Source organism: Bactrocera dorsalis, chromosome 5, assembly GCF_023373825.1.
Source record: "Bactrocera dorsalis isolate Fly_Bdor chromosome 5, ASM2337382v1, whole genome shotgun sequence".
Taxonomy (NCBI): domain Eukaryota; kingdom Metazoa; phylum Arthropoda; class Insecta; order Diptera; family Tephritidae; genus Bactrocera; species Bactrocera dorsalis.
In genome coordinates, this window is record NC_064307.1 from 37,635,582 (window position 1) to 37,651,856 (window position 16,275).

Below are 16,275 nucleotides of genomic sequence, written 5' to 3' on the forward strand. Positions count from 1 at the left end.
CAATAACGGTACCTGTGTAATTTAAATTTTGTTTCTAATAATACTAGATCAGCCGAAGCGATGAGTTTTTGAATTTTGATGTAGGAAAATTGCAAAGTATTCTGGTATCTGACAATTTGAATATAACCCGTGAGGAAGATGCCTTCGATGCCATACAACGCTGGTACAATTACGATGTTCCTGCGCGTCAAGAGCATCTGCCACTTTTAATAGCTTGTCTGCGGCTTACCCAATTCAATGTGGACTTTCTTATGACACACATACAGCCGTTACCTGGATGTGAGCTACTGGCCTTCAAGGCGATATCGTGGATCAGAGAGCCTACAGTACGGCCAATGACAAATATGCGATTTACAGAACCACGTGGTGTCAGTGCTACAAATTGTGGTGAGAAAACAATCCTAGCGCTTTGCTCGGAGGTAAACACACACTTGTGGCTTTTATTCCAAAATGAAAATATTAAATTAATGTACTTACAATATTTTTGGAATAGCTGAATCCCAAGCTGCAGCAATACAACAAAACTGAGGATAAGTGGGAGGAATATGCGAGTATAAAAATCGATTACGAATGGTACAGAACTATTTTGAAGGACGATAATTTATTATTTATTGGCGGTTGGAAAAGGGGTGCCACATTTAACATCGTCCGCAGCTGGAATATACGAAATAAGACATGGCAAAATTTACCCGGTATGATCCAAGCAAGAAGCGAACACTGCGTTGTCGAATTAGATGAGAAAATCTACGCGATTGGTGGTTGTGAGGGTAGAGCTTTGTCGTCGGTGGAAAGGTGAATACATAAAAATCTGTAACGAATTACCTAACGATGGCGATTTTGAGCTTTAACAATTTCAAGTTAACCTTAAGCTTAACGGTGATAGAACGTTAGACTAGATGTGTTAAGGTAGTATGGGTGGTAAACAAAATAAGGTTCTTCGCCATAAAAAAGGAGTGAATTCAGTGAAATGTTATGATCTGATTGAATCTGACTTTAGAAAACTCTAACACTTTGACATTGCCAACGACTAATTTAGAATAAATCTAAGTTTTTTTAACAGACTATGCAACGTGGTGAAATGTCACTTTTGACGCTTCAGGTTATTGATATAAATACATACATTCTTTTTCATTGCTTTTTGTTTGTTTCCAGATATACGACTTCCGGTGGTTGGAAGTTGGTGAACAGCTTAATTGTTGAACGATATAACGCCAGTGCAGTGACATTAAATGGTAAAATTTACGCAATGGGCGGTTATAAAGGCTATGAGCAACTAAAATCCGTCGAATGCTACAATCCGGATTCGAATACTTGGACTTTTTGCGCGGATATGAAAATATGTCACAGTTCACCTGGTGTAAGTTAGATTAGAATATAATTATTAATATTAGTAGAACGTTCATCAAGTCGTGATTTGGTACAATGAGGAAGAGTCGAAGAACGGTATATGACGGCTTTACCTAAGTGTTTAAATATTAACATTCGCTTCCTGGGTTTTCTTTTACTGTAGACCAATGAACGTAATCGGAATTTTATTCCGTCTAGGATTTCCAAGTTTATTTGTGAAATGCGTACTACAGCTGTAATAAGAGATTCCATTTGATTTCACCGTTGCAGCCTTCCCCAATGTTTTCAAAACCAGCAAAAGTAATTCCGCTTCAATAAAAATGACCGAAATTGTCTAATTGAAAATAGCCACTGATTTATTTAGTCGCCCTCTTAACTCTTATAAAATTAAATAACTGTTAATTGCTACTTTTTATATTACAGGTAGCAGCACAGGCAGCAGCACATAAAGGTCACATTTATGTTTTAAGCCGTAGCGGTGCTGAACGTTACGATCCTCAGCAAAACACGTGGTCACAGGTACATATATGGAGTTGATTTACGCCAATTGCTTTAGGTCAAACTGAATATTCTTGAAAACATTTCGCAGATTTGCTCTTTGGAAGTTGGTGATGGTTTGATGACTTGCGTATCGCTAAACAATGAACTATGGGCTATTGGTGGCGAGTCTAATTCTGCTGACAACTCATGTGTATCAGTCTTTGATGAAGAAAATTTCTGTTGGGTAGAAAGGTGCTCATTACCTAAAAGTGATGTGTATAACGGTTTTGTTGTGCCTGAATCCTTACTGTCGTCGATGTGAATAAGTAATGTACTTATTATTCCGATTTTGGATTTAACAAATTCTTTTAAAATAAATTATTTTATAAAAATAATATAAAACTTCACTATTGTCATACAAAAATAATTATTTTGGAATCAAGGAATGGTGCTAAGCGTACTTGAACTGAATGTTAAGAATTCGTAATATGAGACCAATTCTAAAATCGGTTGAATCCACCAGTTTGAAGACCACTGGTAGAATAAATATGTATTTGCATATTAACGAAAAATATGAAAGAGAGTAAGAGAGGAGCAGCTTAAGAGTGCTTTAATAACAATCACAGTTGCGATAATAATAGAAAAGTGAAAAAATAACATTAAATGAAAATAAAAGTAATAGAAATATTTCTAGATTTTTATGTAGAATTGAAGACAATTACTTAGAACAGCACAAAAAAGAGAAAATAAAGCTCAGAACTCAGCGGAACACAGAAGATTCACGAAAATAGCAATTATAAAGCTAAAAATAATGTCTGGTTTCAAATAAATAAAGAGAAAGTAAATCTTGTTTTCAATTACAATTGTCTTTTTTAATTTTTCATATTTTTTTATTGTTTTCTTTCTGTTTTTTACTTTTATTATTTAGTTTCATTTTCTTAATTATATTTATGAAATTTTTTGTTTTTGTGATTATTTAATTGGTGTTATTAATTTTGCAACGAGTTGCTGCAGCATGACGAGAAAAGCTAAAATCCGCGTGACTGCCTGTCTGTCCATCCGTCCGTCCGTGCAAGCTGTAACTTCTGAAAAAATGTTGAAACTTGATATTCAGGTTCCAAAGTACAAAAAAAAGGAGATGGGCGTAGTCGGACCACTACCACGCCCTCAAATCGCCATTAACCGAACATAACAAATAAAGTTCTATAACAAAGCACTAAATTAAGATATAAAGCTGTAATTTGGCAAAGAGGATCGCAGTGGCTAGGGGCATTTGTGGGAAATTTTTTTTTGAAAAAGTGGACCTGGCCCCGCCCTCTAACAATTTTAATATAAATCTCCTAAACCATTTAAGCTACTACAACCAAATTTGCTGAGTATAAATCTTATGAGAACTTCTACCGACAGTGTGAAAATGGATGAAATCGGAGGATTAGCCCGCTCACTCCCCATATAACGGTACAGTTCAAAGCTATTAAGAGCGTGATAAATCAATAACTAAATGCGTCAGAAACGTAAAAATTTGCCACCGGGATGGTATGAAAGGTCTTTATTGGTGCGAAAATTGTACGATGGGCGTGGCACCGCCCACTTTTTGATAAATTCCTATATCTCGGGACCCGACCAACCGATTTCGACAAAGTTTAGTATGTGGCATTCTACTTACAATCATATGTTACATTGTGAAAATGCACGAAATCGATGAATAACCACGCCTACTTTCCATATAGCACAATTAAAATTCCACTTAATTCTTTCAGTTTCCAGTACATAAATCAAAAAGAAATTAATATAACGGGATCTTTAGTGTGTGCCCTATGACAAAAATTATTTAAATCCAATAAAAAATTGTTTAAGCCTTTAGGTACCGAATGTTTAGACCCCGGTACCTGTAGTTGACTTTTGATCGAAAATGTTGCTGAGTGTTATGTATATATAATTGAAATGAAGGGATAATCCTTCTCATATAGGGTGATTTTTTAAGAGCTTGATAACTTTAAAAAAAAAAAAAACGCATAAAATTTGCAAAATCTCATCGGTTCTTTATTTGAAACGTTAGATTGGTTCATGACATTTACTTTTTGAAGATAATTTCATTTAAATGTTGACCGCGGCTGCGTCTTAGGTGGTCCATTCGGAAAGTCCAATTTTGGGCAACTTTTTCGAGCATTTCGGCCGGAATAGCCCGAATTTCTTCGGAAATGTTGTCTTCCAAAGCTGGAATAGTTGCTGGCTTATTTCTGTAGACTTTAGACTTGACGTAGCCCCACAAAAAATAGTCTAAAGGCGTTAAATCGCATGATCTTGGTGGCCAACTTACGGGTCCATTTCTTGAGATGAATTGTTGTCCGAAGTTTTCCCTCAAAATGGCCATAGAATCGCGAGCTGTGTGGCATGTAGCGCCATCTTGTTGAAACCACATGTCAACCAAGTTCAGTTCTTCCATTTTTGGCAACAAAAAGTTTGTTAGCATCGAACGATAGCGATCGCCATTCACCGTAACGTTGCGTCCAACAGCATCTTTGAAAAAATACGGTCCAATGATTCCACCAGCGTACAAACCACACCAAACAGTGCATTTTTCGGGATGCATGGGCAGTTCTTGAACGGCTTCTGGTTGCTCTTCACCCCAAATGCGGCAATTTTGCTTATTTACGTAGCCATTCAACCAGAAATGAGCCTCATCGCTGAACAAAATTTGTCCAAAAAAAAAAAAAAAAACCGAACACTGATTTTGGTAATAAAATTCAATGATTTGCAAGCGTTGCTCGTTAGTAAGTCTATTCATGATGAAATGTCAAAGCATACTGAGCATCTTTCTCTTTGACACCATGTCTGAAATCCCACGTGATCTGTCAAATACTAATGCATGAAAATCCTAACCTCAAAAAAATCACCCGTTACTTGTACAATTCGGTTTCAAGTGTTGGCACATCTACATACATCAGAACGTGAAACAAAATTTTGTTTTAAATTCTCTTACGATCTCTCCATCTACTCTTAGGTTAGGAATAATTCATAAAAATACAATTGTGTTTGAGAGCATATATGTGTAACACTTATTCGTAAATGATTGTATGCAAAGATACAACCAATAACAACCCAATTCGATTATATTATTTCAAAAGTTTCTAGTTTAATTTTTTGGCATTAAACACACATATAAAAATATTCGATGGTAAAATGTATGGTATTGCTAAGCTACTTTTTATTGTGAGCAAAAGATAGGATATACCTAAGATGTTACAAGGTCGGATGCACTTTATAGCAGCAAATTTTATGGTGTTGATATTTATTTTGGTAAAGTTGCCAAGTACTGCAATTTCGAGTTAGTGGAAATGAATAGTCAGAGAAATTTTTTCTATTGCATTTGCACTATTTTATTTTACTTAAATAAATAAAGAGCAATTAAACTAATTTTATTCAGAAGTAGCAGGGCCTCCAACCCCCTTTGCATGCTTCGCTTAAAGCCATGTAAATTCAGTAATTTGTGACACATCGTGAGATGCAAGGCATAAAAGTCGGATAGTCACGCATGTTAAGTGCCATTGCTGTGTGTCAGCTGTCTCCGTCTCTGAATTTGAAATCTTTTAAAATGCGTTTGCTTACGCCTCATGATATCACGGAATAGCATCGCAAGTGGAAACTCTTAAAACTACTTTAGTATTATTTTATTGAAATAATATAATCGTAAAGAAAGTTTTCGTCGGAATAGTATCGCTTCTTAATCTAGTTCCATAAAATGTGTTCTTTTCTCACATTTAACTTTCCTTGCTTCAATTCACCAACACAATAATATCATAAGTGACTGCTCTCCCTATTTGCACGTTTCTATAGATCAATTTTCGGCTTCACATTCATCCGTCAATTTGCTTGCAACGGTGACTTCGCACGTCCGAGAATTTCCTAATAATTGTAGAAATGTTAAGTGAGTGAGCAGTGATTGAAAGGGGTGAATCTTTTCTACTTGGCTGCCGAGGAATTATACACTGGCGAGAAAGATTTTAGCACATTGATGGTTTAAACTTTCTAATAAATAGCCTCTTTTCGTTGTTGCAAGGGTATTTATTTTTTATACCCCGAACAAGTAATATACATACACATATGTACAAATACACATACATCTGTCATGACTTGAAAATAAGTTAAATCGGGTTTTCAGCTTTTCATGTGCCTTCAATTTACCACAAGCCATAAATTTCAACTCGATACCATCACACGTCATCTATTTACGTAAAACATAGAACATTTCAGTGGGTGCAAATTGAATTTTGCTTTATACTCGAATAGAATGAACGAAGACGACATCCGTGGAAGAAATTCGCTATCACTTAGCAAAAATATAAAGGGTGATTTTTTAAGAGCTTGATAACTTTTTTTAAAAAAAAAAAACGCATAAAATTTGCAAAATCTCATCGGTTCTTTATTTGAAACGTTAGATTGGTTCATGACATTTACTTTTTGAAGATAATTTCATTTAAATGTTGACCGCGGCTGCGTCTTAGGTGGTCCATTCGGAAAGTCCAATTTTGGGCAACTTTTTCGAGCATTTCGGCCGGAATAGCCCGAATTTCTTCGGAAATGTTGTCTTCCAAAGCTGGAATAGTTGCTGGCTTATTTCTGTAGACTTTAGACTTGACGTAGCCCCACAAAAAATAGTCTAAAGGCGTTAAATCGCATGATCTTGGTGGCCAACTTACGGGTCCATTTCTTGAGATGAATTGTTGTCCGAAGTTTTCCCTCAAAATGGCCATAGAATCGCGAGCTGTGTGGCATGTAGCGCCATCTTGTTGAAACCACATGTCAACCAAGTTCAGTTCTTCCATTTTTGGCAACAAAAAGTTTGTTAGCATCGAACGATAGCGATCGCCATTCACCGTAACGTTGCGTCCAACAGCATCTTTGAAAAAATACGGTCCAATGATTCCACCAGCGTATAAACCACACCAAACAGTGCATTTTTCGGGATGCATGGGCAGTTCTTGAACGGCTTCTGGTTGCTCTTCACCCCAAATGCGGCAATTTTGCTTATTTACGTAGCCATTCAACCAGAAATGAGCCTCACCGCTGAACAAAATTTGTCCGAAAAAAAAAAAAAAACCGAACACTGATTTTGGTAATAAAATTCAATGATTTGCAAGCGTTGCTCGTTAGTAAGTCTATTCATGATGAAATGTCAAAGCATACTGAGCATCTTTCTCTTTGACACCATGTCTGAAATCCCACGTGATCTGTCAAATACTAATGCATGAAAATCCTAACCTCAAAAAAATCACCCGTTATAAGAACTTGAATACACAAAAATTTCACGTATAGGTTTACTGTCGCAATTTGGAAAGAACAAGCATCTCAGGCATTCCTAAAAATTTATATTGTAGAGAGTGTCTTTTCAAAAAGTGGTTTTCAAAATAGATACAGCCCATACAATTTAATATTATAACCAAGAGTTGAGCTGTATTTCATAATTAAGAAAGATATTTTGTTTCAAAAATTATATCGAACAAGTGACCGCGTCGCCGCGTGATCGAATAAATTCCAGTCGAGAAGCTCAATTTTCTTGTTTTTACAATTTTGCCATAATTGGGACAATTCATCAGCAATAATGCTTTACATATTCTCTTTCAAAGTGTCTAACATCCTGGGGTTATCTGCGTAGATAAGCATCTTATTATAACCCCACAAAAGCAGGCCACGCCATAGTATTACGACGCAAGATAATGCGCTCAATAAAAGTTTGCTCCAATAAATTGATTCTTCCGTTCACTGTATGACATGTTGCGCAGTCCAAAAGATCGTCCACATCAACTTCCTCCAACATAAGTACGAACAAGTAAGGAAGAACTAAGGACAGGGAAATACTATAAAGTGTAAAACCAATCATAAAGAGTAAAGTCAGCCGAATGTTCGAAAATTCAGGTATTAGTTATATAGAAGCTAGGTCAAGTTTTCGTAAAAATTTATTTATTTCAGGCTCAAACATACTTGTACACTGTTCTGAATAAAACACGCTTCCTTATTTCCATATATTGGCCGATGTCAACCCGAAGTTCGAAAATCTTTATTTTAAGTATATGTATGTCGGCTAAGGGAAGTATTGGTCCGATTAAACCCATTTTTGACATACAAACATACAATTACATGAGAAGGATTATCCCTTAATTTCCGTTACATACAACCGAAATTTTCGATCAAAAGTCAACTACAACTAGAGATAGAGCCTAGAGCTAGGCTTAAATAGTTTTTATTGAATTTAAACAAGTTTTAGTCATTAGGTGGCACACACTAAAGACATTAGTCGTAGATTTGTACTCAGCAAATTTGGTTGTAGTAGCTTAAGTGGTCTAGGAGATGTAATTTGCTACTGGGATCCTCTCTACAAATTACAGCTTTATACATTAATTTAGTGCATAGTTATGGAACTTTATATGTTTTCGGTTAATGGCCATTTGTGGGCGTGGCAGTGATCCGTTTATGCCCATCTACGAACTCGAATTTTGTTGTACTAATTAACCCACATACCAAGTTTCATCGAGCTATCTCAATTTTTACTCAAGTCACCGCTTGATCGGAGGGACGGACAGACAGCCAGTCAACCTCGTTATACTCACCTCTTATATACTATATAACTGTTTTTCTATCTCGCTTAGTTTTAAGTGATACGCATAACCGATAGGTGATCAAAACTATAATACTATGTTCTTGTGAATCTTCAGTGTTCCGCTAAGCTCTGAGCTTTATTTTTTATGTGCAGTTCTAGATGACTGCGTTCAATTCTACATAAAAATTTAAAAATAATTCGATTGCTTTTATTTTTATTTAATGTTTTTTTTCACCTTTCTTTTATTATGACAACTGTAATTGTTGTAAGAGCACTCTTAATTTCTGTGTCCACCACCACGCTCTTAAGAGAGCTGTTCCTTCTTGCTCTCTTACATATTTTTTGGTAAATTAAAGAGCATTTCTAGTACAAATATACATATCTATGCAAATACATATTTATTACACCAGTGGTCGTCAAACTGGTGGATTCAACCGGTTTTAGAATGTGTCTCATATTACGGATTCCTAACTTTCAGTTCAAGCGCGTTTAGCACCATCCCCCGATTTCAAAATAATTATTTTTGTATGACATTGGTGAAGTTTTATATTATTTTTAAAAGATAATTTATTTTAAACGAAGTTGTTAAATCGATAAACGGAACAATAATTACATTATTTATTCACATCGACGACAGCAAGGATTCAGGCACAACAAAACAGTTACGCACATCACTTCTGGGTAATGAGCACCTTTCTACCCAACAGGAATTTTCTTCATCAAAGACTGATACACATGACTTGTCAGCAGATTTAGACTTGCCACCAATAGCCCATAGTTTATTGTCTAGTGATACGCAAGTCACCCAACCAGAACTTACTTTCAAAGAGCAAATCTGCGAAATGTTTTCAAGAATATTCAGTTTGACCAAAAGCGATCGGCGAAAATCAACGCAATATATGTACCTGTGACCATATGCCTTGCTGAGGATCGTACCGTTCAACACCGTTAAGGCTTACAACATAAATGTGACCTTTATGTGCAGCAACCTGTAATATAAAAAGTAACAATAAACGTTTTATTTAATTTTAATAGAGTTAAGAGGGCGACTAAATAAATCAGTGACTATTTTCTATTAGAAAATTTCGGTCATTTTTATTGAAGCGGGGTTACTTTTGCTTGTTTTGGAAACTTTAGGGTAGGCTTGCAACGGTGAAATCAAATGGAATCTCTTCTTATAAGCATTTCACAAATAAATTTGAAAACTCTGGACAGAATACGAATTCCGTACATCCGTCTATAGTAAAAGAAATCCAAGAAGGTGAATGTTAATATTTAAACACTTAAGTAACTTTGTGATATACCGTTCTTCGACTCCTTCTCATTCCACCAAATCAAGGCTTGATGAACTTTCTACTAATATAAATAATTATATTTTAATCTAACTTACACCAGGTGAACTGTGACTTTTTGTCATATCCGTACAAGAAGTCCAAGTATTTGAATCCGGATTGTAGCATTCGACGGATTTTAATTGATTTAATGGCCCAAGGCCCTTATAACCGCCCATTATATAAATTTTACCATTTAATGTCACTGCACCTGCGTCATATCGTCCAATAATTAAGCTGTTCACGAACTTCCAACCATCGGATGTCGTATATCTGGAAACAAACAAAAGCACTGAAAAAAGAATGCATTTATATAAACTGAAGCGTCAAAGTGACATTTCGCCACGTTGCATAGCCTGTTAAAAAAATCTTAGAATTATTCAAAAGAAGTCGTTGACAATGTCAAAGTGTTAGAGTTTTCTAAAGTCAGCTTCAATCAGATCATAACATTTCACAGAATTCCCTTCCTCTTTCATGCCGAAGTACCTTATTTTGTTTATTATCCATACTACCCTAACACATCTAGTCTAAAGTGCTTTCACCGTTAAGCTTAAAGTTAAGCTGAAATTGTTAAAGCTCACAATCGCCATCGTTAGGTTATTCATTACAGATTTATATGTATTCACCTTTCCACCGACGACAGATAATTATTACCATCAAAACCACAAATCGCGTAGATTTTATTATCTAATTCGACAACACAGTGCCCCCATCGTGCTTGGATCATGGCGGGTAAATTTTGCCATGTTTTATTTCGTATATTCCAGCTGCGGGCGATGTTATATGGGGCACGATTTTTAAAACCGCCAATAAATAATAAATTATCATCCTTTAAAATAGTTCTATATAGTTCGTAATCGATGTTTATACTCGCATATTCCTGCCACTTATCCTCAGTTTTGTTATATTGCAGCAGCTTGGGATTCACCTATTCCAAAAATATTTAAGTACATTAATGTAAGATTATCAGTTTTGAATATAAGCCACAGTGTGTTTTTACCTCTGAGGGATCTGAGCAAAGCGCTAGGATTGTTTTCTCACCACAATTTGTAGCACTGACCCCACGTGGTTCTGTAAATCGCATATTTATCATTGGCCGTGTTGTAGGTTCTCTGATCCACGATAACGCCTTGAAGGCCAGTAGCTCACATCCAGGCAACGGCTGTATATATGTCATCAGAAAATTCACATTGAATTGGTTAAGCCGGAGACAAGCTATTAAAAGTGGCAGTTGCTCTTGACGCGCAGGAACATCGTAATTGTACCAGCGTTGTATGGCATCGAAGGCATCTTCCTCACGGGTTATATTCAAATTGTCAGATACCAGGATACGTTGCAGTTTTTCTACATCAAAATTCAAAAACTCATCGCTTCGGCTGACCTAGTATTATTAGAAACAATATTTAAATTACACAAGTACCGTTATTGTGAGACATTACGTGTATATTTAGACTCACCACCATGAAATGCTGTGTCTCGTATTCGATTATTTTCTGCGTAAGAAGTTCACATTTCATTTCACGCTCCAGCGTATAAGCGCCCTGCAAAGTGTATTCATCGATATGTGCCATGAGATAGTCCACAATATGGTTTTTGGCATCGTTCAATTGTAAAACGATAGCCGCATTTAGCATGGCAGCGAGATTGTTAACGGTAATGAGGGCCTGTCCGGTGTAACAAAAGATTATTAGATGCTCAAAAATATCGCTATCGATATCATTTATCTCGATGACTGGATTAGTGCTTTGATTGCCATTGAAAAGGTTCTCGAAGTCAGGACTCGCTGCTGCGAGTATCAAACGATGCGCGGGTACACTGAAAAAAAATATAATTATTAATCTACATAATTTTATGTAAGCTGAGGACAAAGTAATACTTACAGAGCCGTTGGGTTTGAAACTTTAAATGTCACATCGATCAGAGACTGCTCGTCGTAGAAGTTAAATATTTTCGTCATTAATTTCTCTATGAAATGGTTCTGCTCACTGGAGTTTCTCTGAAGAGCAAGTGCTTGGGAAGAACTCGTGGCCATTACTAGTTATTTAACTTTCCTTCTGTAATACAAAAATTACAATATTGATTAAAATATTTCAAATAAGTAAATGCACCTGGAAGTTTTCTTCCAAGTTGTTTGGTGTACACTAAATCTACACCCGATCAACGACTGTCATCTTACCTTGGCAACTTTGGTGGCGCGTTGACGTCCGTGTCTGGTAATATGCTAACTGCAGTTTTCTATTTGTAGTTATCATAATTAAAAAAAAAAACGCAAAAATTATTTATTTTTTACAATTAATAAGTAAAAACATGTTCGTATACCGAAATGTAAGCTCACAGACGAATAAAAAGATATCGGCTCTTTATAAACCATAAGAAGTGTTCAGGGAAGCTGATTTCAATGGCCACACAGCCCGAAATAAACCACACATAAATGCTAAAAGTCGAAGAACATATAAGAATGAAAGCTTCTGGAATACCGACAATTTTTGTAGATGAGAGTTCAACTTGTTTAGATCGGATGGAAACAGCCTATGTATGGAGAAAAGCAAATGCTGAGGTACAACCGCAAAATCTACGAAGCAACGTATACATAATAGAAACGTGGTCATTTTCTGTACGCGAGAATTTGGAATTTACCGATAGTTTTATGATCAACAGTGTGTTTCTGGACATTTTGAAACAAAATTTGCCACAAAGTGGAGCAAATTCGGTACTATGAAGATCATGATCCGAAACACAAATCCCGAGCAAAGCTGGCTTATTTGAAACTGTCCGCACTTAGTACAAACACCAACACTGTTTCCTGATTTGAGTGGAATTGAGAATGAATCTGTGGTCAGTTTTGGATTGATAGATTCGAAATAAAACCGCTTTAAAATGGAATGAAACAAAATTGCATCTAGCTACACAAAGAATCCGGTGGAATCCATTCTGAAACGTATGAACGCAGTTATAGATAGTAAGAGGTATCTCACAAGGTGTTACTCAAACTAAAATTTTGACTATGCCCTTCAAAAGTATATTTTTGGGTTTGTTACTGCATCATTTTCGCTGTGAGGTGCAATTGAATTGAACTGCTATTACCTTTGTTATTGATTAAATAAAATAACTACAAAAGCTGATTTTTTAAAGCATAAACTAAATGTGTATATCAGCCGCTGTTAAGTGGTTTTTCTGAGTTTTGGAAAAAGAAATTGGCACAATTCCGATTTCTTTGGCGCCGCGATTTGAAGGTACCGTTGGAAAGAGGAAGTCCTCCCGATTAAAAAATATATGGGGTTATAGGTACCGTGGAGGGCACAATAGACCCTAGGTCGCGGTGCATTACCTCAATTAACAATTCTAGGTACCGCAAACACTTAGTTTACGAGATATTCGACCTGAAAGTTCAAAAATTCCCAAAATTCGAACATTTCAACAAGCTATTTTACCACATTAAACACACTTTGCTCACATTTTTCACTTCAAATTAATTAAATTGCACTATAATTTTTAAATAAATCTACATTTTTCACTTTTAGCAGTTTTTTTACCTAAAAATCTTTATTTTAAAAATTACATTTTACACTCGTTTGAACCTCATTTGTTTACCAAAAATTACAACGAAATGGAGCGCTGCCATGTGATAATAAGGTAATTCGCTGAAATACCTCTTTTTCGTAAAAATTCCTCTATCCTCTGGAGAAGTTCCCCTATCCGCACATACCCCATTTATACGGAAATTCAGTTTTTTACCCCTCCGCCAAAGTAATCGGAATCGTGCCATGAAATTAGATATGAAGTAGCATTACTTCATTTAATACTTTTTATGTGATGTCATCACTTTGGCGGTGAGCCACTGCACATAAACTATTGAAAAATTCACTTTCCGCTCACGGATTTGTAATATTCACGTCAAAACAAAGCAATTTAAAAATAATTATATTTTTTGCGGACTCCGTCTTTGAGGGACCTAAACTATAAATTTTCCTTATTTTTAATATACACAAGAAAATGCATACATACATATGCATATGTCAAAACCTACCCAATCCATATGCATATGTATGTATACTATTTTATTTTTTCCTTTTAAAACTCGGATCACACACTATGCCACCTAAGTGGCTTGAAAGTTTTATTCGTTCAATTGCCCTATCAGCAGACCTAACAAACAATGCGTCACCGGCTAAAGTTCTGCAAACAATAATACAAACATTGAAAATTTGTTGTTGTTATGTGATCTGAAATGCTGACTATACATGCACATATGTATGTATATATGTAATATAATTTAATCGCCTAAAGAAGTCTTCTTTTCCGTTGTACTTTAATAAAAATGCGTAAATTACTATGATGCTTACCTCGTTATTGTCACTACACCAATCACTACACAACTCGTTAAATAAAGTTAAACTGAGATAAAGAGATCCCCAACTTCAGGGATAATGGGATGCCCAACTTATTCCAGTGTGAGAGCACCTCAAAATACGTGTTTGACAGTTGACTGGATTGGGTAGGTTTTGACGTTTTGCAATTGGAATGACTGGAACGACCAGATTGAAATTATACCAAAAATATATGTGAACGAAGGAATTTGTTGCCGTCGTTCAAGATCGCTAATAAAAATTTAAAACAATGAAAATCCAATAAAATGTGAAATTTAAATATATTTCATGAAACGTTTTGTAATTTGATGCATAATAGAATTTGTTTTCTATTACAATTGATTAAAAGCATTTATTAATTGAGAACTAACAGGCTTAATTCATCTTATTTAGTATTGAAAGATCAAAGTCAGTTGTTTTAATATACCATAAAATCATAAAAATTTAAGTAGTTTTGCCATATATTAAAAGTCCAAATAGAATTATCTATAATCTATTAAAGATCACTTGATTGAAATGATTTGAAACTGATCCACGCTAAATCTCTCTGTGCGAGTCTGATTTTGCGCCATCTACTTGTCAGCATTGGAAATCTGTTACATTATCACAGCTGATTTTGACACTACAAAGGGAAAAAATGTAAACAAACAAATTTTTTGAAAGCAATGATTCTAATTTTAACTGAAAATCGACTTAACAAATGAAAAAATGCATCCATGATTTCTATTATATGGAAAATATTTAAAAAAAAAAGACGGCTTTTATTTCAAAATACTATATGGCAATCTTTTCTTTTGATAAATATTAAGCGATGTGAATTCTTGAATGACAATAACAGATGTCCTTTTTGATCTTTCTGACGCCAGTGAGAACGGGCTGATGAGTGAATGTAATTAAATGTAGTCTAATCCCTTTAAATTTTCAGTCTGATCATGGTATATTGATTCGACCTCTATACTTCGTATTATGACATACGTGATCGTAACACTTCTATCGTAATCTGGCATGATGACATACGGAAACGATAATATAAACGTATCCGTTCATTCGAATCACCATTCGAACGCAAACTACCAATCGTAATAGACGGATTTATTGAAATGTGAGCAAATTTTATTAAATTTTATGTTTTTTTATAATTTTTAGTAATAAAGAAAATAAACAAGAAACCAATGAATGGAGTATGTCATTAAAAATTAAAAACAAAAAAATGTATTTATATGAACAAAATTTTTGTATTTGAGTTGACTATAAAAATAAAATTATTTACAAGGCTAAGGACATACATATATATACATTTTTGAATTAATTTTATTAAAGAATACTTCATTTGGTCTCTTATCGTTTGGTCGATTGCGGTGAGCAGCTTCGCTACCCCGGTGTCCATTTCTTGTGTGTGATAAGAATCGCAATTTTGAAGGTCATAATTTATTTATATTTTAGGCAGATGTTCGACAGTGCAAAATATGAGTAATCTCATTTTGGCGAATCATCAAACGATATGAATAATAATTCATGCAATGAAACAATCCAACGAAATATAAAATAAAATATATCCCAATAGATTTGATGTTGTTTTCACTCACAATTCGATGGATTTATCATTTTGAGATTAAAACGATACACATCCTCTCCTTACCAAAATATAATCGGATATTGTAAAGCATCATAGCAACGATGCGTTTCAGAAACACGTTGTAAATTCGAATTCCTATGATGCAACACAATATCACGCGACTGAAACTCATCTCCGACAATAACAATGGCAACTTCATCAACCGTAATAGCATTAAATCGCCTTGCGTGCTCCCCAACAGGAGTTGTAAAGGGTGATTTTTTAAAAGCTTGATAACTTTTTTTTTAAAAAAAACGCATAAAATTTGCAAAATCTCATCGGTTCTTTATTTGAAACGTTAGATTGGTTCATGACATTTACTTTTTGAAGATAATTTCATTTAAATGTTGACCGCGGCTGCGTCTTAGGTGGTCCATTCGGAAAGTCCAATTTTGGGCAACTTTTTCGAGCATTTCGGCCGGAATAGCCCGAATTTCTTCGGAAATGTTGTCTTCCAAAGCTGGAATAGTTGCTGGCTTATTTCTGTAGACTTTAGACTTGACGTAGCCCCACAAAAAATAGTCTAAAGGCGTTAAA

General features: G+C 35.2%; 2 protein-coding genes across 2 annotated transcripts in view; one reads left to right on the forward strand and one right to left on the reverse strand.

Annotated features, from left to right (window-relative positions):
• LOC125779048 (kelch-like protein 17) overlaps window positions 1–2,690 on the forward strand; it is an 81,703-nt gene extending 79,013 nt beyond the window's left edge. Inside the window, exons 5-9 of the mRNA XM_049459463.1 lie at window positions 48–419; window positions 494–792; window positions 1,153–1,357; window positions 1,771–1,866; window positions 1,937–2,690. Coding sequence (XP_049315420.1) covers window positions 48–419; window positions 494–792; window positions 1,153–1,357; window positions 1,771–1,866; window positions 1,937–2,149 — 1,185 coding nt within the window. The 3' untranslated portion in view covers window positions 2,150–2,690. The remainder of the gene's footprint in view (window positions 1–47; window positions 420–493; window positions 793–1,152; window positions 1,358–1,770; window positions 1,867–1,936) is intronic.
• A 6,300-nt stretch (window positions 2,691–8,990) lies between these two features.
• On the reverse strand, window positions 8,991–13,523 carry LOC105226310 (kelch-like protein 17). The gene is made up of 9 exons (XM_049459453.1): window positions 12,076–13,523; window positions 11,933–11,991; window positions 11,637–11,810; window positions 11,214–11,571; window positions 10,757–11,137; window positions 10,383–10,684; window positions 9,816–10,029; window positions 9,331–9,414; window positions 8,991–9,260 (listed from the first exon to the last, which is right to left on the reverse strand). The coding sequence occupies exons 3-9, from the start codon at window positions 11,786–11,788 to the stop codon at window positions 9,048–9,050; spliced, it is 1,704 nt and encodes a 567-aa protein (XP_049315410.1). The 5' UTR covers window positions 11,789–11,810; window positions 11,933–11,991; window positions 12,076–13,523; the 3' UTR covers window positions 8,991–9,047.
• Window positions 13,524–16,275: the final 2,752 nt, after the last annotated feature.